This window comes from Neoarius graeffei, chromosome 1 (assembly GCF_027579695.1).
Source record: "Neoarius graeffei isolate fNeoGra1 chromosome 1, fNeoGra1.pri, whole genome shotgun sequence".
Taxonomy (NCBI): domain Eukaryota; kingdom Metazoa; phylum Chordata; class Actinopteri; order Siluriformes; family Ariidae; genus Neoarius; species Neoarius graeffei.
In genome coordinates, this window is record NC_083569.1 from 17,663,175 (window position 1) to 17,687,552 (window position 24,378).

The window sequence follows — 24,378 nt, forward strand, 5'->3', positions numbered from 1 at the left end:
AAATCAATCACATTATAATAACAATAGTAATCACTTATTATACTATTTTTTTTCTATCATGACATTTATTCACAGCAATTTCTGATAAGGCCAAAGCCCCTAATGCAGTAAAACTACTTATAAAACATATATAAGAGGAAATTTAAACATTTAATAATGTATTGATTAGATTATATTTTTACAGACTAGAATGATTGATTTTTCATAATTCCATGAATTCTGCTGACAGTCTGAGTTGAAGACAGGTTCCCCATGTGAGGCCGAATGTAAAGCCAGGATGCTTCAGTAAGAATCAACAATCTGTCAGTAACAATGGTGACACTGTCATGTGGTGCTGTGGGCTGGAGCTTCATGAACCTTTATGATGTGAACATATCATAGTACAGAAAGAATACTTTCACTCAGCTGAGACCATTCATCATGTTCACTGTTATATTCATGTGTCTGTGGCTTTCACTCAGTGAGTTAACTTTGACTTTTTGTTATTGCAGAAATTTTAACTGTTGAATTAGTGATTTATTCGTCTGTGTGGCGGGAAGAAAAATCAGAATGTGGGTCTGACTTATGTAGTTCTGGCTGAATTGTTTAATGTATAAAAACATTATGTTCTCTTCTCTATGACAGGTGACTCCATGGCAGATTCAATCGAGCCACGTTTCATTCGTACAGTGATAGATGAAGGCAGTGATGTTACTCTGTCCTGCAGCTACAAAAAATTCAGTGGTACAGTGACCAACCTGCACTGGTACAGACAATATCCAATCTCTAAACCCGAGTTCCTTCTGTATATCTTACCAAGTAGACTCCAAAGCGACTCGAACTTACCACGTCTCTCTGCTAAAGTTGATGAAAAGAATAACCAAGTGGATCTGCTCATCTCCTCTGCTGCTGTATCAGACTCTGCACTATACTACTGTGCTCTGGTGCCCACAGTGACAGGAAATCCAACTGCACTGTACAAAAACTTTCACACAGTTATATTATACTGAAGGCTGATCAACTTCCAAAGTTACATAATTCCAGATGATATAATATCAATGATATAATGAGTTAAAATAAATAAATGGGGGGTTCAATAGGTCAATAAAATATATATTCAGTATCTCTTGGCTCGGTCTCCTGCTATACTATAAATAAATAAGACATGTCTAGGGTATTTACATGAAACACCAGGATATTTAAATAATACTTCAGTGTCTTCTAGGAAGACAAGGAGGATGTAAGAAAACACGCATGGCTATTATAAAGACACCAGCGTCTATCAGTAGACACAAGACGCATCTTCAATTGGCCTATCAGCTTGTAAGTCTCCCAAGCCAAGTACAGATCTTTCACAATTTATTTGGGCACGAGCTCTGTTAAATATTTTGATGTTAGGAAAAAAAGTAATAGCTACATATCTGTACTAAAAAAGAAGATAAACCCAACCTTACAAGTTGCATATAGGCCTACTGAAACAAACTACTTACTTTAGATGGGCCTGTTAAACATGTCCCTGGCATCTTATTTGTCTGTATTATGCATTCTTTTTTTAAGTTTGGTTTTCTTCATCACGTCACAGTAATCACTTATTAAAACTCATGCAGCAAACCTAAGTCTGAATTCAAGACACCGGCATCTTTGTGAACCATGCTGAGAAACACTGTGAGAAACACTGGGGTATTTACCATTGCACGCGAGTCAGCAGCAGTAATAACCACGTGATGCTGTCCAACCAGTCACGGAGCAGCGCGGACATTTTAACCTGCAATTCACATCCAGCAGTTGTGACCAGACTCACAGTCATTGCTCGCTCATCATATATTTTTTGGTTCATTGTTACCAGTAGATCGAGCTTGTATAATGGTTAATATCAATAATTTCCTGATTTGTTAGTGTTACGGTGAGAGTATCATTCTGTTGATTGCCTTACATCAGGGGTTCTCAACCTTTTGCAACCTGGGCCCCACCAAAGCTGGTTCATTGCAGTTGGGGGCCCCTCTTCTCGCCCCGCCCCATCCCCCCCCCCAACACACTCACCCGCAGTGACGCCACCCGACCTACAGCACCTTATATCGACCGATAGATAGATAGATAGATAGATAGATAGATAGATAGATAGATAGATAGATAGATAGCCCTGGGCTAGATTATTATTATTATTATTAGTAGTAGTAGTAGTAGTAGCAGCAGTAGTAGCATTATCCATTCCATAGAAATACATAGGCCTATTATCATTATTAGGCTATTGTTATAATAGGCAGTAGCACCACATTTCTAATCTGCTTTCGGGCATTATTATAATAATAATTATTATTATTATTATTATGGCCTATTATCATTACTAAGCTGTTGGCAGTAGTACAAGACTTATGTTCTTTCAGGCATTATTATTATTATTAGGCCTATTATTATTATTATTATTATTATTATTATTGCTGTTGTTGGTTGTTGATATTATTATTATTATTATTATTATTATTATTATTATTATGCTGCTATTATTATTAATAGGCATCATCATTATTATTATTATTATTATTAGTGTTTTTATTAGGTATTTTATTAGGCTTATCATTAGCTGGCTATTGATATCATTGGGAATTGGGACCAGGCGTGAATTTAGGTTTTACTTTTTACTGTGCCTTTGTGATCTGCATTTGCGTTAATGCGAGACCTGAGCCTGCTTTGCCTTACAAAGATCCTCGATTCTTGGCGAAATGTTTGACAAGCACAGTCTCAAGTCATCCTCAATTTGCGATATTTCGTTTTGAGCGCAGTCATTTTTGAAAATCCTGCCTCACACAAGTAGGTCGATGCGAATGGGATGAGCAGTTTCAAGGCTACGTCACACAGTTGCGGGTACTCCTGCATCAATGCTGCCCAGAATGTCGAAAGAGGGCATGAGGTGAAGACTGCCTTAAGTCTACTGTCACTCTTCAGCTCAATAAGCTGTTCCTGCATGTCAACTGGAAGTTCGTCAGCAGTACACACAAATGGATCTCGAACCCACGCAAAAGAGCGATAATCCTCTGTGAAGTATGCCGCAAACTGTTTTCTCATTACCGACAGGTGCTCTGACGCTGCTTGAAAGACAGATGAGAAATCGTGGGAAGTGCCTGCATTACTGATAAAGTCTGCAAGGCTTGGGAACATATAACAGGTCCCCCGACTGATGCGGCCACACACACAAGATTTTATGATAGATTGATGATAGATTTTATAATAGTATTGATTTGTATGTAATAGTCCAATGTCCTGCATTTTGACATGGGTAAATGTGTTGCATCTGCTTAGCTACTATAGCCTGTTAGCCCCAGATTTTTTTTCCCCTCCATACATGAAGCCTACTCGCGACCCCCCTGGAGTACCTCCGCGCCCCACCAGGGGGGCGCGCCCCCCCGGTTGAGAACCACTGCCTTACATTATGTGTGAAGCCTGCCACATTTAGCTAAAGAAAATCTGTATTGGTGTCACCAGACTATAAAGCATGCTAACCTTCTTAGCACTTTTGGCTAAGATCAAGTGTAGTACAGTATCTGTTTTTATCAGTTTAATATCTGATATGTTCTCTAAATGAGGATGTTATATTAAACAGATGTTTAGAACAGGGAGCTGGAATAGGGGCTTGCTCCTTCTGCTCCACACATCAACCTGCTATTGTAGTACCTCCAGGAATGGTACTCTTGTTCCCAAAACAAGGGAAAACTTTTTTTTTTGTGCACCAATTTAATGTTTGATATGTTGTCTAAATGACGATAATGTATTAAATGTATTTTTTAGAGTAGAGAGCTGGAATAGGAGCTTACGCCTTCCGTTCCATGCATCAACATGGTATTATAATAGTTCTATTGTTCCAAAAATTACAGCTGAATCCTTTTGGAGAGAGACATCGTTTTGTGTGTGCGGGGGGGTGTTTCCATGTAAAAAGCTCGATATTTCTAACATTCGATCACCAAAAATATCCAGCTCTGCCAGAGTAAAGCCTGCAAAAAATAAGTTGAACTCATTAACGTTCCTCTCCATGGAAATCTTTAGTAAAAGGTGAAAGATTTATGCATCAGTGAAGAGAAACCTGAGCTACACTTAACACTGGATCAGGTTAGTGACACTGTATTGGAGGTGCAGAAAGCTGGTATAGGGTAAGGTGGCCTGGGCCAATCTCTTACACCTTTACAGCTTTATTAGCCATTGCACACAGGCAGAGAAATGTCTGACCAATGAGCTTTTTTGATGAATAAATAAGTAAGTAGGAGGTGGGGGGTGTTGAATTTTGAAAAGGAACAGTTGAGTGTTGTGTGATCTGTCTAATGAAAAAGTAGGGGAAAGAATTACTGCAGACTAAGGGCCCTGTCACACTATAGCGTTTTGTTCGACGTTTGGTTGCGTTTTTAAAAATTTGAGAAACGCCGGGGAACGTCGACGTTCTTCAAATTAAGTTTCTAGGTCAACGATGTTGTAACGTTCTTGTAACGCTTGGGTAACGCTCAGCCAACGTTCCCTCAGTGTCAGGCGACGTTTGTGGTCCAAAATAGCAGCAAAACCTAGCGTTCTCATAGCGTCCACAGCGCTTTGATAGCGTTATCATAGCATTTGGGTAGCGTCTGCCTTGCGTCCAGGTAATGTTCTGGACGTTACACAGACGCTGGAAAAATTCAGAACGCTGACAGACGTTAGAAAGATGTTGAAAGAGCGTTACATGAGCGTTAAGAACGCTTGGCGAACGCTGAAAAACGTTGGCGACACGCTGGACAGACGTTCGATGGACGTTACACAGGCGTTAGGCAAGCGTTACCCAAGCGCTAGGCACGCGCTGGACACTCGACCCTGATGGGCCGGCGTCCGCCTAGCGTCCAGGGAACGTCCTGACTTTCGAGTAACGTTCGAGTAACGCCCGCAAACTTTCGTGTAACGTTCCTCTAACGTGTAAGTAGCGTTTTGATAGAACGTCCTGAATTTTTGTGCACACCCAAAACTATTTTTCACCCTCAGCGTTCGCCGATGTCCCTCGACGTTCCCCAACGTTTGCCGACGCTCGTCTAACTTTCTTGTAACTTTTTTCTAACGTTCTCGACGTTCCTCTGCGTTTCGCAACACGTTACTCGAACGCTGGTGAGAACGTCGTAGTGTGACAGGGCCCTAACATTCCAGTTACTTATTGAGTATGGAGAAAATGGTGGCATGGTAGTGTAGTGGTTAGTGCTGTTGCCTCACAGCAAGAAGGTCCAGGTTTGAATCATGTTTAATCTTTAGAATAAACAGTTTAACTAGTCAGCAGGCTGATCAAACTCTAGCCATGTACGGTATTTAATCACAACCCAGTTGACTAACACAGGAAACACCTTAGGAATATTGATGCAGTGAGTTTGATATACAGTGGAATAGGCTCATTAAAATAAAGCTGAACAGTTAAATTGTAGTAATTAAATTCTATTATGCAGCAGATCACCTCAACAGCAAGCAGTGTACATTTCCTAATTTATTTTTTTATTTGTTTGTTTGTGATTGATGCATGTCATACCTTAGGAAATTCCATGTAATTCCACTGAAATGCAATGGAATGCATTTGTTAAATTAAGTGTGTATATATATATATATATATATATATATATATATATATATATATATATATATACTGTATATTTGAATTAATTAACTGTTTATTAGTTCAATGCATGTGTAGCATTAATGAGCCTATAATGTTCCATAGAGAAGAAAATTATCGCACTGTCTGCTAATATCACATAAACTACAGAAGGTCCTTATACTAGAGAACTGTGTAATATTATCAGAACATTCAGCGACATGCGGAATTATCACACATGATTAACTGTATTATCTACATTCAATATTTGTTTTAATGATTTGATTTAAATAATTATGACTCCATCTTTTTAATTAAAAGATGGCAGAATGTACAAGATTATTCACTGAGAGACTGATGCCAGAATTGATATGACTGTAAAAGTAGGTGGAGCGAGATGTGGTGAGATGCAGTTTAGACAGTTACACAGAGTTACTGCCATTTATATCGACTGCAAGAGAGACACAGCAATCATGTTACTCTTCTTTGTTTTTATAGTCATTAATACCTTTGGTAAGTCATTTATATTATACACAAACTTCAGGTGGATGCTGGAGATTTTTGTACTGACACCTAAACATGATGATTTAGTTGGTTTAAAAAAAAAAAAGTCCCTAAACAATGAAAATAGAAATGTTGATGTTGTTGCAATGTCTTTACTGCAGGTGCTGTTGACAGCAGCATCACACCAGACCAAACCTATCTTCAGCTGAGGGCAGCAAAACCACACTGACCTGTACATATGATGACTCGGCTAGAGATCTCCACTGGTATCGACAAAAGCCTCAATCAGGACCAGAGTTTCTTCTGATGATTACTATATCTTCAAATTATGTCACTGAAGCTAAACAACCTGACCCAAGACTGTCTATCAGACTTCGTAAAAAGGAAAAGAAAGTAGATGTGGAGATCTTTCCTGCTGCAGTATCAGACTCTGCACTGTACTACTGCGCCATGGCGCCCACAGGGACACAAAACTCAAACACACTGTACAAAAGGTGCGGACTGATTTTTTCCCCTCAGGAGGGGGAGCTGCTTACCTGTTTCGATCAAATACAGTTTTCTGTCTGAGTTCACAAAGTTTGATATTTATTTGCTTTGAATATCTGTAACCATCATCTTTGGTAATGCTTTCTTTGAACAATCAATGGGGGGGGGAAAGTTACACTTCCTATGACGATGTAACACAATGTTCAGACCTTAATATGAAGAAATAGTTTGAGATTCTGATTCATAATTTAACACGATGGTTTCCACCCTCATTATTTAACAGATTATAAAATAGCACTTGATCCAGTACACTGATGTTAGCAGTCAGCTTTCTCAGGCAGCTGTCTGTTCCTCCTATTGATCTGACGTCTGAAGAAGAAGAACTGACAGCCAAGTTAGCAGCTAACAAGCAATCTGTAACAGTCTCTGATGTGGCTGGAGCACAGAAGCACGGCAGGTGGGAGTTGATGTGCACACACACACACACTTTATTTTTCCTATTTTCTTTGCTTTTCAGCTTTAATCTCATGGTCATGGTCGAGAGAGCTCCCCTTCTCTGCTCTCCCCCTCATTTTATGCTTCGCCATCCCTGCACCACACACACACACACACACACACACACACTAACTGACAACAGGTGTAATGACGTGGCCACTCACCTTCCCTGACCCCGCTCTCCATGCACAAACTGATGCTTGGCCACGCCCCCGCTGCCACACTATCAAATTCAGTAAACACAAAGCCTTGTTGAATAGAAAAGAGCTCTCAGATGCAGTGTCTTGCAAAAGTATTCATCCCCCTGGTGTTTGTCCTGTTTTACTGCATTACAAGATGGAATTAAAATGGATTTTTGAAAGGTTAGCACCATTTGATTAGCACAACATGCCTACCACATTAAAGGTGAAAATTGTTGGCACAAACAATAATTAAGTTTAAAAAAAAAACAGAAATCTGGAGTGTACATACTGTAGCCCCCCCCCCCCCCCCCCCCCCCCCAAAAAAAAAAAAAAAACGTCAATACTTTGTCGAGCGAGCTTTTGCTGTAATTCTCTATCGGAATCTATACTTATGACTTTTTGTTTATTCTATTGAAATAAATATATTATGGGGTGGCATGGTGGTGCAGTGGTTAGTACTGTCACTTCACGGCAAGTAGGTTATGGGTTTGAACCTTTCCGTTTGGAATTTTCATGTTTTCCCCATGCCTGCGTGGGTTTCCTCTGGGTGCTCCAGTTTCTTCCCACAGTCCAAAGACATGCAGATTAGGTCAACTGGGGACTCTAACTTGCCCATAAGTGTGAATGTGTGTGTGAATGGCTGTTTCTCTGTGTTAGCCCCACGATAGTTTGGCAATCTGTCCAAGGTATACCCCTCCACTGTCAGCTGGTATTGGCTCCAGCTCACCCGACACCTGCAATGAATAAGTGGTATAGAAAATGAATGAATGACTGAATATATTATAGTGGCTCATATTCATCTATAACTCTTTTCCAACAATATTATCACAAATTTCAGCAAAATATGTACATTAACAGAATTAACATACATCATAAACTATATTATCCCCATTTAATATTTGTTTTAATGAATGTATTGTTACTCCAGCTTTGTAATCCTGCTGCAGTATCAGACTCTGCACTGTCGTCCTGCACCCTGGAGCTCTCAGTGACACAAAACTCAAACAGACGGCCTTCTCCAAACTCGGTCAGATTAGGCTGAAGTCAGATTTAATTTAAACTTTATTATTGATATTAATGAGCCAATAGGAAGTCCATACAGTGTTCGACAGCAGCACTTCCTGGGTGTGCACTTCTTACAGATGTGTTCCCTCATGTGGAAAGTTCAGCACATACAGCACTATTATACAGAGTCCTCACAGAGCTGTGTTCAGAAATGGCTCAACCATACAATTTACTGTACACAGTGAGATACATCCCACTGATTCTCACTGTCGCAACAGGTAATTAACTTTCATCAGCTCATCATTACATTAATTAGTACAATCATTAATTATTACAATACATTTTAACTGCTAAATCATTTTATTAATTAATACACATGTTTGTTTTCATCTAGTAATTTCTTAATTTCTTAAGTCTGTATTTAGTTTAAAAAATACTTCACTGGGACTTCCAGTTGCACGATGTGGTGTTAAGACGTATGAGCCTGAGCTCCGATACTTTCCAGTTTATAACTTAACCAAAGTGCCTTTACCTTTCACGCCTCTTACATTAGGAGTGATATTGGAATATAACAGTACTTTACAGCTATTTCCAGGACAAAGAGTAATGCGCAAGATGGGGAAAACCAGTGGAAGAACAACGCCGTCCCCGACTGACAAATCTGCTGCTAGCAACATGGCAGATAGTCCTTCACTAACCACTGAGACACTGGTTGTGGAGCTTGAAAAACTCCGAAAAACAGTGACTGACGAACTGACTACTCTGTTGAGCAGCTCGTTGGAGTCTGTGCGTTCTTCTGTGGAATCGATAGAGTCTACGCTAGTTACTCAGGCTGGTACAATCAGGGAAATGGAGTCTAGCCTAACTGACCATAGCGACCGCGTTACGCAGCTCGAGCATGATATGTGCGTGCTTCAATCAACGGTGGAAACATTAATGGAGGAGAATGCTGCGCTCCAAACTAAGGTGGAAGATTTGGAATCTAGATCTAGGCGTCAAAACCTCCGTGTCCTGGGACTACCGGAGGGTACCGAGGGGAAGGACTGCAGAGACTTTATGGCCAAAATGTTCCATACCCTGCTGGGCGGGCTGTTGTCTGAACTACCTGTATTGGATCGCGCTCACAGGAGCTTACAGAATCAGCCCAACAAACGAGCAGCCCCACAGCCAGCCCAACGAGAAGCTCCGCGTGCTCTGATTGTTAGGTTTCATAGATTCCTTGAAAAGGAAACGGTGCTCAAGTGGGCAAAAGCGCACAAAGAAATTTCATACGAGGGCCACCGAATCAGAATTTTCGAGGATTTCAGCGCAGCAGTGGCGAAGAAGCACTCAGCCTTTAACGATGTCAAAGGGCTCCTCTACAAAAAAGGCGTCAAGTTTGGCATGATCTACCCAGCCCGTCTCCGTCTCACTTACAGGAACAGAGTACACACCTTCAACTCCCCTGCGGACGCAGAGGCATTCTACGAGCGACACATCTCAACCACTGACCGTATACAGCCACTGGTTCCAATTACGGAGGACTCATCTGCCGCGGACCCGTCTGATTAAGCAACGCGCTGACTGCAGGTGATAGCCAGCCTTTGGCTGGCTGGTTTATTTGTTAAGAAAGAACATTTAGGGGCTGAATGTTTACCCTGACATAGTGAACTGCAAAAGACTTTTCAGTTTTTCTCCCCTTTTGTGTTCTTATAATTTTTAGCAGTCATTCTTCTCTTTGATGCTTAGTTTACTATGTGATCCAGAGGGGTTTATTTTTACTCAGATATCTGGGTTAAAGCAACTGGTGTAGTGGAAGATGTAATGTTTGATTTTAACTTAGTCTGTCTTAATGATGGACACCCCACTAGAGTGCAGCTTGGGTCGTCGACCACGTCATGCTTGGATTTGATGCTAGTTTCTGGCGAGTTGGCAGGCAAGAGTGGATGGGAAGTGTTTGATTTCAACTTAGGTAGTGACCATTTTCCTACACTGGGAACTTTTGGACTGCAGCTTCCTGCTGAGATGATTAGGACAGATGGGAGGCTCAACTTTTTTAAAGCGGACTGGGAAAAGTTTGAAACTGTATGCGATACTCTCCTTCCAAGCATACAAAATGAGTCAATAGACCAGTGGAACTCTGACCTTACAGGCCTAATTTCAGCAGCAGCAGCCTCTGCTATTCCTAAGAAAGGCATAGGCCTACAGAGGAAAGTGGTCCCCTGGTGGAGCAAAGAATGTGATGAAGCTATTAAGGAAAGAAATTCTGCCTTTAGACTCCTGAGGAGGTACCCCACCATTGACAACCTTATACAGTATAAACGCTGCAGGGCTTTGGCTAGGAGAGTCATTAAATCTGCTAAGAGGGATAGTTGGAGGGAATACTGCTCCTCTCTGTCAGGTGATACCCCTATTTCACAACTGTGGTCTACTGTGAGGAGGATGAATGGTATAGGAAAGAAGGTAGATATTCCTGTCCTGGTGGTTGGGGCTACGACTGCTATGACTCCCGCAGAGAAGGCCAACCTTTTAGTGGAATCATTCAGGAAGGTTCACAGTTTTGATAATGTAGACCAGGAAAGCCGGGACATGATGAACCAGTCTGTGGGTGGGTTTGTGTACTCCCATGAATTAATGTCTGATGATTTTAATGTTTTCTTTTCTTTAGATGAGTTAAAGAAAAGAAAACGGCATAGCGGCAGGCAGGAAGACGGCCCCTGGCATGGATAACCTACATTACGAATTACTTAAACATGTTTCTGATGCCCTCCTGGATGAATTACTCAGTCTCATGAATGACATTTGGAGGCAAGGTAGACTACCAAAGTCATGGAAACACGCAGTGGTCATCCCGGTGTTGAAGCCTGGGAAGGACCCCAGCTCCCCTTCTTCGTACAGGCCTATTGCCCTTACATCGGTTTTATGCAAGGTTATGGAACGAATGGTGACAGACAGGTTGGTCCATTTTTTAGAATCTAAGGGGGCATTGGCAGAGTATCAAAGTGGATTTAGAAAGGGGAGGAGTACCATGGACAATGTAATTGCCTTAGACTATGAGATCAAAAGAGCATTTGCTAATAAGGAGTCTCTTATTGGTGTCTTTTTGGACATAGAGAAGGCATACGACATGCTGTGGAGGGAGGGCCTTCTTGTGAAGCTTTCTAGATATGGTGTAAGTGGTAGGATGTTTGGGTGGATTAGAAATTTCCTGGAGGAGCGAACAATTCAGGTGAGGGTAGGGCAAGTCCTGTCAGATGTAGTCTCTATTGACAATGGAACTCCGCAGGGGAGTGTGATTAGCTCTGTTTTGTTCAATGTAATGATTAACGATATGTTTTTAGATCTGAACCAAGGCACTGGGAAGAGTTTGTATGCCGATGATGGGGCTCTCTGGGTCAAGGGTAGAAACATTCCCTTTATTACAAATAAGATGCAGGAAGAGCTGAATACTGTGGTTAAGTGGGCCAGGAAATGGGGGTTTAAAATATCTGTGGCCAAATCTAAATTTGTAGTTTTCAGCCGTAGTAAGAAAAAGTGGAACATTTCTTTGTCCCTTTATGACTCTTCTATAGAGAAAGTGGACAGTTTTAAATATTTAGGAGTATGGTTGGATAGTAAATTGACCTGGAACGATCATGTTTCTAAAGTGATTACAAAAACTAGCAAAGTGTTAAATGTTATGAGGTGTTTGTCTGGATTTTCATGGGGGGCTGAAAAGGGCACTTTACTAACTATTTATCAGGCTATGATAAGATCTATCTTTGACTATGGGTGCCAGGTATATGGTGCGGCTGCAATTTCTGTTTTAAAGAGGCTAGATGTCATTCAATTTAAGGCCCTTAGAGTCTGTTGCGGGGCATTTGCCTCCACATCGACCTCTGCTCTTCTGGTTGAAACAGGTGAGAAGCCTTTGATGGTGAGAAGAGTTCAGCTTTCTCTGCACTATTGGAATAGGCTCAGGGAGAAGTTTGCTATCTGCCCCACAAGCCACATACTCATGGATTGTTATGAATTTGCCTCTGACCAGGTGAGAAGCCATCCATTCCTTAGACAATGTATGACATGGGCCAAAGATTATAACTTATTGGATATGGTCCCAGTTAAGAGTTCCTATTGGGGATCAGTACCTATGTGGCTCCTTCCCTCCTTCCAAATTGATTTTAAGTTGCACAAGGATAAACATGATGAGGAGATTGAATTTTCCAAGGACTCTGTTCAGGAGCATATTCAACATAACTGGAATCTGCATTTGCAGATTTATACTGATGGATCTAAAGATCCCGAGTCAGGGAGAGTGAGTTGTGCGTTTTATGTTCCACAGCTAGATTTAAAATGCGGGTATAGAATAAGTGATAATATGTCTGTGTTTACAGCGGAGGCTTTGGGTATTTTAAAAGCCCTTCAATGGGTATTGGAGGCACGGCCTAAAAACGTGATTATTTGCTCTGACTCTTCATCAGTCTTACACTGTATTGAAACATACTCTTCAAATGCTCGCCCTGATCTAATCTCAGACATTCTATTGTTGCTGAATAATCTCCATAAGAGTGGCTGTGTTGTTTCCTTCCTGTGGGTCCCCGCCCATATGGGTATTAAGGGGAATGAACTAGTCGATCAGTGTGCAAAAGACAGCTTGAAAGAGGACACAATTTCTGTGTCGGTTAGCCCAGTTCGAACTGAACTAAGGAGTAAACTCATGGAGGAAGTGTTCCAGACATGGCAGCTCCAGTGGGACAGAGATGTGAAAGGGAGACACTTATATGCAATTCAGCCTTCTGTAAGCTCCCAGTGTACTTTATCTGGAGTTAGGTCTCAGCAAGTAGTGCTTACACGTCTTAGATTAGGGCATTGTGCCCTAAACTCCAATCTATATCTGATTAATAAACACAGAGATGGATTGTGTGACAAATGCAGAGTTCCTGAGACAATTTATCATGTTTTGTTAGAATGTGTGCAATACAGTGTGCATAGACGTACGTTTTTTAACAACCTCTCCGGCCTTGGTGTTACCAATGTCTCTCTCCCTGTTTTGCTTCAGTTGAAGGATTATAAAGTTACCTCCATCCTGATTGGGTTTTTAAAAGCCTCTGGGCTTTATTCCAGAATCTAAGAGTCTGACATGGTAGTGGACTTGATTATCCTGTAGGTGGCGGTAATACACCAGTTGGTGTCTAATCTGCCATATTAAACTCCGAAGAAGAAGAAGAAAGCAACTGGTGCTGGCAACACTGCACTCTTTGAGGAGCAACGTCGCCATCTAGTGGCTATCTTGCTGTTTGCTTTTCAATGACGTGTTCTCTCTCCTTACAGCTCCATTTATTTCCTCACTTATTGATTATTTGCTGGTTCAATGTATAATGCCTTTTTAGTTCAGGAGCAGGATTGCCCAAATTTCATGTCCACTGTTTTTTCTCAACACAATTAATCGGATGCATGTTTACCATTTCTGGCTACTCGCCGCTCTGGCGGACGAGCTTCAGAATCATTTGACTGTTATGTTTACTGTTTCAATTTTGGGGTTTTGTGGGTGGGGTTGGGGGGTTTTTCTCTTAGGCCAATTGTCTCTTTTTTTGTGTAATTTTTCCTTCTTGTTTTTCTTTCTCTTTTATTTATTTTTTTACCTTCCTTTTAACTTTGTGTCACGAATCCCCATTTTTACTTAAAATGTCTCTGATACAGCTCCCATATGATTCATGTAGAACTAATTATCTCCAAGACTTGATATAGATGTCAACTTCCTCTACAATGCAAGGTGGGTCGAATAGGCACCCCATTAAAATAGTTACCTGGAATGTACGTGGGTTAGGTGGGCCAATTAAACGATGTAAAGTTCTCTCACACTTAAAGAACCTTTCTACTGGTATAGCTTTTTTGCAGGAGACGCACTTACGCAGGGAAGATCAGGTGAGACTACGCAAACCTTGGGTTGGTCAGATTTTTCACTCCAATTTTAATAGTAAATCCAGAGGCGTGGCTATTTTAATTCATAAAAGAATCCAGTTTTCTCCTGACCAGATACACTCTGATCCCTGTGGCCGTTATATTATAGTTTCTGGCTTGCTCTTTAAAACTCCTGTGGTTTTAGCGAACTTATACGCACCAAACTGGGATTGCCCAAATTTCATGTCCACTGTTTTTTCTCATTTACCAAATTTGGATACTCATCAGCTAATCCTGGGTGGAGACTTTAACTGTGTCACTAACCCTGCTATTGACCGCTCTCAGTCTAAAACAGTAACACCATCAGCTATGTCTAAGGCGTTAAAAACTTTCATGGAACAAATTATCCAATTTGTTCCATGAAAGTTTTTAACGCCTTAGACATAGCTGATGGTGTTACTGTTTTTTCACTCCAATTTTAATAGTAAATCCAGAGGCGTGGCTATTTTAATTCATAAAAGAATCCAGTTTTCTCCTGACCAGATACACTCTGATCCCTGTGGCCGTTATATTATAGTTTCTGGCTTGCTCTTTAAAACTCCTGTGGTTTTAGCGAACTTATACGCACCAAACTGGGATTGCCCAAATTTCATGTCCACTGTTTTTTCTCATTAACCAAATTTGGATACTCATCAGCTAATCCTGGGTGTTGACCCCCGGCGCTTTTTCTATCCCAGCGCGAAGGATTTCTCCTACTATTCTCCTGTCCATAAGGTTTACTCACATATTGACTATTTTTTTATTGATAAATCTCTTCTACCTTTTGTTGGTACTACACAATACTACGCCATTGTAATTTCTGACCACGCCCCCCACATTCTAGACCTGTGTTTACCATTAAGTTCCCTCAGTCATAAAGGTGGTTGGAGGCTTAATTCCAGCTTGCTTGCTGATTCTGATTTTTGTGATTATGTTTCTACAAACATTAATTTTTTCTTAGATACTAATAGATCTGAGCATGTATCGCCATCACTCTTATGGGAAACATTAAAAGCCTTCATTAGAGGGAGTATTATATCTTTTAGTTCTAATTTAGCTAAAAATAGAAGATTAAAGCAGCAAGAATTAACAGATGCCATTCTAAATATAGATAGGCAACAGCCATTATCAATTAATCCTGATTTAACTGCCAAGCGTTTACAATTGCAGACTGAGTTTGACCTATTATCCACTGGGAAAGCAGAATACCTATTGCAGCACACAAGAGCCACATATTATGAGCATGGGGATAGAGCTGGCCGCCTTTTAGCCTCACAGTTGAGACACGAATATGCTTCACATTTTATTTCAGATTACTTCTCATAATCTGACTACAGACCCCGCCTCCATAAATTCCACCTTTTCCTCTTTCTATTCTACTCTTTACCAATCAGAACCTCCTTCTAATAGCTTTTCCATGGACTCATTTCTAGATAACTTAGAATTTCCAACTTTAAGTGAAGATATGTCGGGAAGTTTAGATGAACCCCTTAAGTTAGAAGAAATCACCTCCTGCATAGCCCAAATGCGGAGTAACAAAGCCCCTGGCCCAGATGGCTATCCAGTAGAGTTTTTTAAGAAGTTTTCTATTCAACTAGCCCCTTTACTACTGGATGTTTATAATGACTCATTGGAGCAGGGAATTTTACCTCCAACTCTCAATCAGGCTTTGATTTCCCTTATATTAAAGAAAGACAAGGATCCAAATCTATGCGGCAGCTACAGACCCATCAGTCTTCTTAACAATGATGTTAAAATTCTGGCAAAGGTGCTAGCACGTAGACTGGAGACATGTCTCCCTAAAATTATTTCAGAAGACCAAACAGGTTTTATCCTGGGCTGTCAACTATCATTTAGTGTACGCAGACTCTTGAACGTGGTTTTATCTCCTTCTGCCTCTCCAACCCCTGAGCTGGTCATCTCCCTTGATGCAGAAAAAGCGTTTGATCGCGTAGAATTTAAGTACTTATTTTCTGTATTGCACAGGTTTGGGTTTGGAACTAAATTCATTTCTTGGATTCGTCTTCTGTACTCTGCCCCAACTGCTAGTGTTAAAACTAACTCTGATATATCTCCTGCCTTCCCTCTAACACGTGGCACACGTCAGGGGTGTCCCTTGTCACCTTTATTATTTGCAATAGCCATAGAACCACTTTCAATTGCCTTGAAAACTTCCCCACTATTCTCTGGTATTATTAGAGGAGGCCTTGAACATAGAGTCTCGCTCTATGTCGATGATTGATTTATTGCTATATGTGTGTGACCCTCTTAACTGCACTGAGAAAATAGTGGATTTACTTAAGACATTTGGAACATTCTCAGGTTATAAATTGAACATTGATAAGAGTCTCTGTTTTCCTGTCAATCAATCTGCTAAATTAATCCCTCCAGGTACACTACCCTTTCAGTTATCCCCTAATAGCTTTAAATATTTAGGCGTCAATATCTCTCATTCACTTAGCTCTCTTCATAAAAACAATTTCATAAAACTTGTTGAGAATATAAAAGCAGATCTTCAGAGATGGCATGCTTTACCCCTTTCATTTGTTGGCCGAATTGAGACAATTAAAATGAATGTGTTACTCCGTATCTTATTTCTGTTTCAGACACTCCCTCTTTTTCTTCCGAAATCTTATTTTAAGTCACTGGACAGAAGTGTGTCCTCTTTTATTTGGAATGGCAAGATCCCCAGGATTCAGAAAAGAATGTTAACACACTAATAATCCTTTGGTGCGTTCCTCCTTAAAAATCTGGAAGCAGTTTAGAAATCACTTTGGTTTAAAAGCTCCATCTGTCCTTCTTCCCATCTGCAACAATCACTTGTTCTTACCTTCCAGTATAGATAAGACCTTCATGCTGTGGAGAAATATGGGCCTGGTCTCTTTCAATGACCTATATTCAGTTGATTCTTTTGTAAACTTTGCTGACCTGGTCAAAAACCGTGGTGTCTCAAATCAAGGTCTTTTTAGATATTTTCAATTAAGAGACTTTGCAAAAATTCATTTCACTTCCTTCCCTACATTGCCAGAAAAAACTCTGTTGGAAGACATTATGTACAATCCAGTTATAAACAGCCACATTTCCTCAATACACAATCTCCTCCTCTCATTCCAGTTGTCTCCCCTGCTATGGCTTAAGGAGAATTGGAAAAAGGAACTTGGTCTTCCATTGGAAGATTTCTGGTGGCTGGATGTCTTGGCCAGGATTAACACCACCTGTATTTGTGCACGAATGAGTCTTATTCAGTTCAAAGTGGTTTTCAGACTTCACTACACCAGGGCCAGGCTGAAAAAACTGTTCCCTGAAGCGGATGATCTCTGCATCAGGTGTTCTCACTCTCCAGCAGATCATACACACACTTTCTACACCTGTACCAAACTTAATGCTTTCTGGTTATCTTTCTTCACCACCCTTTCTGAAGTCCTGAATATTCCTATCTCCCCATGTCCTTTAATTGCAATTTTTGGTGTGTCCCCTGTTTTAGGGAAATTTAACAGTTACCAAGCTGATGTTATTGCATTTGCTGCACTAATAGCCAAACGTCAAATACTTCTTCACTGGAAGAGCCCTAAACCACCTGGCTCTTGTTCCTGGTTTGGAGAGCTTATGTCTTTCCTACACCTAGAGAAAATAAAGCATACTGTTAGAGGATCTTTGAGAACATTCTATAAAACGTGGGAGCCCCTCCTATGATCCACTTAACATAAACCAACAATTAGACATTGAAGACTAGTGACACTTTCCCCCTTTTTTTTATTTATTGTACATATTGTTTTAAATTGTTTGCTTTTTATTAGTAGTAGTATCATTATTTTATGTTTATTATTATTATTATTATTTTTTTTTAATGTATTTATTTTTCACTCTGCTTCATTTTAATGTCCTTGTTGTCTTTGTGTATATGTATGTATCTTTATGGGTAGATATGCATCTACTAGTTCAGGCCGATTTGCCCTTTCTTTATACTATTTTAAGTTTCATTTTCAGTTCATGGGAATTGTTGGGATGGGGAGGGTGGGTGTTTTGGGTGTGTGGGTTCTTGATTTAAAAACAAAAACAAACCCATGGCTTGTAAACATTTTTTACTTTGACTGTGATTCTCTTTGTGGTTTGCCCAATAAACATATTAAAAAAAAATACTTCACTGATTTATTTATTTATATTTTCTTTTACAACAGGCAGTTTTGCAGACAAAATTTGGCCGACAGATGAAGATGCCAACATTGTCAGGAAAGAAACAGACACTGTTACTCTGAAATGTTCATATGAGTCAACTAGTGAGAACATTTATCTTTACTGGTACAAACAATATCCGAACAGCGCACCACAGTTTTTACTGTATAAAGGTGCGAGGTCAAACTCCTTGCAGAGCACTCCTGATGATCATTGATTAGAGTCAAAAACAACCAGAGACTCCACTGAACTTACTATCAGAGGTCTAAAGCTCTCAGATTCTGCGCTCTATCACTGTGCTCTTAGAGTAGCACAGTAATTCAGAGTCAATGAAAGGCTGTACAAAAACATACAAATACATGCATACATGCATATATATGAAGGTATATATGAAGCTTCTAAAACCACAGATTAAAGATACTCGCTTTACCAGCTCATCGGTTAACCACAGACACAAACAACACTCGTGGTAACACATGCACCTGGAGGAAATAGAAAATAATAATAATAATAATAATTTTTAATAATAATAAAAAAACACAACAACTCCACATTAATCACAGTGAATTCACAAACCTACATGTTTCATTCTCCAAAATATTTTAATGACACTTCCAGATCTATTGTGTCAGGTTTTGCTGGTGTGCACTACTGGAATAAAACTAGAGCAATTCCAGCGTTATGGACGTGACACTTGAACTCAAAATGGCAACAAATGACCCAGTGCATGTTTTATTGTCTCCCAGTATTTAAACAGGTGTTGCATATTTTAAGGCTGTACCATACTGGAGAAGTGATAGAACAAGAACAATTCCCATAGTACATCTAGGGCATGCCAGAAAATGCCAATAAAAGATGGGTTATGGATGTGACAGAAGAAGTATCACTTTTCTTGGGTGACTGTACATTTTTATTAAACTCTCTGAAATTGTAAACCTAATGTCGAAATGGAGATATCCATTTGATAGAGGGGTCCAAGGTGAATATTAAAAAAATCTTTGTTTAAAATATTTTGTATTTCATGCAGAGTTTCGGAAGGAAAAGTCAGCATTATGGATGTGACGAAATTCCGTTATGGATGTGACGCGTCTGAAATAGACATGGCATATGTTTAGAAAATCAGCAATTTAACCACCATAACCCTTTGAAAAACTCTCTAAATATCAGCTAAAACTATCAAAGTTCTTAAATAATATTTAGGATGGCTATTGTTTTGCTGTTTTGTGGATTTTAGCATACATTTCTGTGGCTTGTGGCAATAATATAGAATTGTACATGATCAAAGTTGATTTTAGCTTGGGTTTTACATTATAAGAAAGAAAGACTGACAGTGACATATTAGGTTGGTTACAAATTGGTTCAACTTATTCACATCTGTAAAATACAGGCCTAGGTGATATCTCTGGGAGTGGTTTTGATGTATTACATGTTGCTTTATTTTTGCATGGTGAGGTTGACATTTACATGGAATTGCCCACTAATGAACTCTTTTCTGGGTTTCCCCATAACCTACTGTAATCAATTTTCATTTGTTCATTCATTCACTCATTCATTTGCATCATATTATGCATGTAGGTATATATGTATGAACAGATGTGACTTTGAGCATACAGATACAAAAAAAAAAAAAGAAATCGAAAAATAAGAAAATTCCCAGTGGAATTTGCTTTTCCTTTTTTCCATCACAAGATTTGATTCAACTGAACTTTGATGAATATGGGTCATGTATATCATGTAAAACAAAATTATGTGATTAATGGATGATGACTCTAAACTTTCATCAAGCACTGTTTTTTTTTTTCAATTTATTCTGTGATTCAAACTTTCAAACATGCATTTAGGTGGCTTGGTCACACTAAATTTCCTATACACTCACTGTCCACTTTATTAGGAAAACTGCACATTCTTGCAATTATCTCATCAGCCAATCATGTGGCAGCAGCATAATACAAAAAACAATCATACAGATACAGGGCAAGAGCTTCAGGTAATGTTCACATCAAATATCAGAATGAAGAAAAAGTGTGATCTCTGTGATTTTGATCATGGCATGGTTGTTGATACCAGAAAGGCTGGTTTGAGTATTTCAGAGACAACTGAGCTTCTGGGATTTTCACACACACCAGTCTCTATAGATTACACAGGATGGTGAGAAAAACAAACAAACAAACAAACAAATTGAGTGAGTGACAGTTCTCTGGGTAGAAACACCTTGTTTATAACAGAGGGAAATGGCCAGATTAGGTTGAGGTGCCAGGAAGGATATACTAACTCAAATAATCACTTTTTACAACTGCGGTGAGCAGAAAACCATCTCAGCATGGACAAAACACCAAAGCTTGGGTTGGCTACAAGAGCAGAAATCCACATCAGGTTCCACTCCTGTCTGCCAAAAGCAGGAATCTGAGGCTATCATGAGTTTTTGCACTCATTTCTAAGTCTCACATTTTTAAAAACTGTATATTGAGACACTACTATTTGTCTTATGGATCCCTTGTTTTTTAGTCAGTCATGGAACCCTTATTCAGCTCCAAGAAGAGAAAAAGAGGAGGGGATATTGATTTCCAGAAGTGCTTCATATGTCAACGAGACTGTGGAAGGAACAAGAATGACAAAACTTTACATCAAGCAAGTGAATCAGGAATGATGACTTTAAAGACCAAAGCTGAAGAATGCATAAGATACAAAGATGAGGAATATTTTGAGTTTTTTGAATATTTACAAAAGCACATGAATCTGGACCCCAATAGCATCAAGTGGCATAAAACATGCTATTCTCAATTCACAAATACAACAGAAATAACAAGACTGAAGAAGCGGTTTGAAGCAACAAGGTCAAAACCCATGGTGAATGTGAATGGTCTGCCAACTGCATAAACAATTGTGACCCTGAGGATGAGTAGGGTATCTAGCTAAGAACATAGAATAGAATAATCTTTATTGTCATTGTACCGGGAGATACAACAAAATTGAGGGTGCTCCCACAGAGCCACCATACACCAGAAAAATAAAATATACATAAAAGACACAGAATATACACTAAAAAACGTCAGGGAATAAAAACGTCAGGGAGTTAATTATAGTCTCTCAAAATTGAGACATAAAATGTGCAATTAGCAGATAAAAGGCAATAAATATAAGGTGCTTAAACAAGAAGCAGAGGTAGATTTGTTGGTTGTTGGGGTGGAGGTGTTATGTGAGTCCGTTTGTGAGAGAGTGTGTGTGTATGTGTCCGTAGTTGTTGGCAGTCCTGATGGCCCATGGGAAGAAGCTGTTCGTCAGTCTGCTGGTATGGGATTTTATTGACCTGAAGCGTCTCCCCGAGGGCAACAGATCAAACAGGGGGTGGGCAGGGTGTGAGGGGTCTCCTGTGATGGCCTTGGTTCTTCTAAGGCAGCAGGATGTGGAGATGTGTTCCAGGGTGGGCAGAGGGCAGCAGATGATTTTTTGGGCAGTGTTTATGACCCTCTGCACCGCCTTCCTATCCACAGCTGTGGACCCTGCGTACCAGACACCCAGACAGTACGTCAGCATGCTCTCCACAGAGGAGTGATAGAAGGCCAGCAGCAGCTTAGTGTCCAGGTTGTTCTTCCTGAGAACACGCAGAAAGTACAGCCGCTGCTGAGCCTTCTTTACTAGGGCCCTGATGTTAAAAGTCCAGGTGTGGTCAGCGGAGATGTGGGTGCCCAGAAACTTGAAGGTGGTGACAGTTTCCACCCGTTCTCCATTTATGAAGAGGGGGGCGTGGTCCTGTCTTTTCTTCCTGAAGTCCATGATGAGTTCTTTTGTCTTTTGGACATTCAGGGTCAGGTTGTTCTCTGAGCACCAGAGCGACAGTTTCTCTACCTCAGCCCTGTACGATGTCTCGTCCTCACCACAGATAAGTCCAACCACGGTGGTGTCATCCGCATATTTTATAATGTGGTTGGTTGGGTGGGTTGGAGAGCAGTCATGGGTGTACAGGGCGTAGAGTAGAGGGCTCAGGACACATCCTTGAGGGGACCCAGTGCTGAGTGTGAGTGTGGAGGAGTGGTGGGGACCAAGTCTTACAGTCTGTGGGTGACTCATCAGGAAGTTTTTAATCCAGTTGCAAATGGGGAGAGGGATCTGTAACTGCATGAGTTTGTTGAAGAGAATGTCTGGGATGATAGTATTAAATGCAGAGCTGTAGTCCACGAAGAGCATCCTCACATAGCTCTTCTTGTTCTCCAGGTGGCTCAGCGCTGTATGGAGTGTCAGGGCGATGGCATCCTCCGTAGACCGATTTGCCCTGTATGCAAACTGGTGAGGGTCGAAGGAGGGAGGGAGGCAGTCTCTGATGTGCTGGGAGACCGATCGCTCTAAACACTTCATGATTACAGACGTCAGGGCTATTGGTCTGTAATCGTTGAGGCTGTCTATGGCAGGTTTTTTGGGGATGGGGATGATGGTGGAGGCCTTCAGACATGTGGGGACGGTGGCATGTGTCAGGGAGAGGTTAAAGATCTTGGTGAGGATCCCTGCCAGTTGATCTGCACATGCTTTAATCACCGCCCCTGGGATACCATCCGGACCAGCAGCTTTCCTGGGGTTCACTGCTCTCAGGTTTTTCCTCACCTCATGCTCCAAGAGAGAAAGAGGTGGGGTGCTGGAATCAGGGGGAGGCAGTGATTGGAGGTTTGTGGTGGTGGTCTCAAACCGGGCAAAGAAGTTGTTCAGCTCCTCTGCCAGTGTGCTGCTGCTGGGGGAGGCGGGAGGGGTTTGGCCTTTGTAATTGGTTAGGGCCTGGATGCCCCTCCACATCTGTCGTGGATTGTTGTCCTCCAGGTATCCCTCAGGTATCCCTCTTGTAGGAGTCCTTGGCCTGTTTGATGCCCCTCCTCAGATCAGCTCTGGCGGTGCTGTAGAGAGCTCTGTCCCCCGTCCTGAAGGCCGAGTTTCGGGCTCTGATCAGGGTCTGGACTTCATTTGTGATCCAGGGCTTCCTGTTTTGGAAGACCCGGATGCGTCTTTCCTCTGTGACGTTTTCTACGCAGCATTTGATGTAAAAGAGGACAGACTCGGTGTATGTGTCCAGGTCCTGATCCTCAAGGATGCTCCACTCTGTGCAGGCAAAGCAGTCCTGCAGTTGGAGGAGAGCATTTCCAGGCCAGACTTTGAGAACTCTGCTCCTCCTACTCAAGCGAGTAGGACGCTTCTTTGCTTTGCTCCTGCTTTCTTAATCTTTATTTCTATACTTTACTTTCTCATTGACTTTCCACTATTTTATTCTTTTTTTTAATTTTTTATCTTTATAAGCTTTTAATTTAATTTTAATTTAATTTCCACTTTTTTTTAAATGCCAGGAAGCAAAAAATCCTGCAGAAAATGCATGGAATTAGAACAGAGGATTTCTATTCTGGAATCAAAGATTAATGCTCTGCCAAAGACGGACGAATTAAAAGCGATATCTCAGGAAAGGAGTACTGAAACAGTGGCTGAGAATGCAGAGATTGCGCTCCGACAGACTGAGGACATTGCAGACCAAGTGGAAGAATTCATAACTCAACCTGTAAGTACTGAAAACTGGCAAATGATGGGTGCTAAGCCAAAAAACAAAAACAGAAGAGTAATTACTTCAACACCAGCTCGTTCTACAAATTACAATAGGATCTACAATCCTATGGAAAATCCACAGCCTATAAGGCTTCAGAATAAATTTGAATGCCTCAGGGATGTGGAAGAGGATTTGTCAAGCGGACAAACACATAGTAAAAAGAGATCACACCAAGATTGAAGAGCTGTGAGAAGAGGCAAAAAGCAGCTCGTAACACCACCTGATCCCACAACCCTTGTTCTTGGTGATTCCACTGTAAGACAATTAAAAGGTTATGAGATGATTATTTATTGTCTTCCAAATGCATCCATCTCTGACACCAAAGACAGCATTTTGAAACTCATGTCCGAGCATAAAACTATTAAACGTATCGTTGTGCATGTGGGAGCAAACGATGTTTTCAGAGAACAGCTGTTTGTCCAAGATGATTTCAGAAAACTTTTTTCTGAGCTCTATAAGACTGGAATTCAATCTTTTATCAGTGGCCCACTCCCAGC

General features: G+C 40.7%; 2 non-coding genes and 1 gene segment (V, D, J or C); 2 read left to right on the forward strand and 1 right to left on the reverse strand.

Annotated features, from left to right (window-relative positions):
• The first annotated feature begins 394 nt into the window (after positions 1-394).
• Positions 395-7,977, forward strand: LOC132883852 (T cell receptor alpha variable 12-3-like). The segment is given in 3 exon segments: positions 395-460; positions 625-917; positions 7,888-7,977. Coding segments are annotated over 3 exon segments (423 nt in total).
• On the forward strand, positions 3,474-3,670 carry LOC132897482 (U2 spliceosomal RNA). The gene has a single exon (XR_009656327.1). It is a non-coding gene; the product is annotated as a U2 spliceosomal RNA (small nuclear RNA).
• LOC132895640 (U5 spliceosomal RNA) lies at positions 3,947-4,062 on the reverse strand. The gene has a single exon (XR_009655795.1). It is a non-coding gene; the product is annotated as a U5 spliceosomal RNA (small nuclear RNA).
• Positions 7,978-24,378: the final 16,401 nt, after the last annotated feature.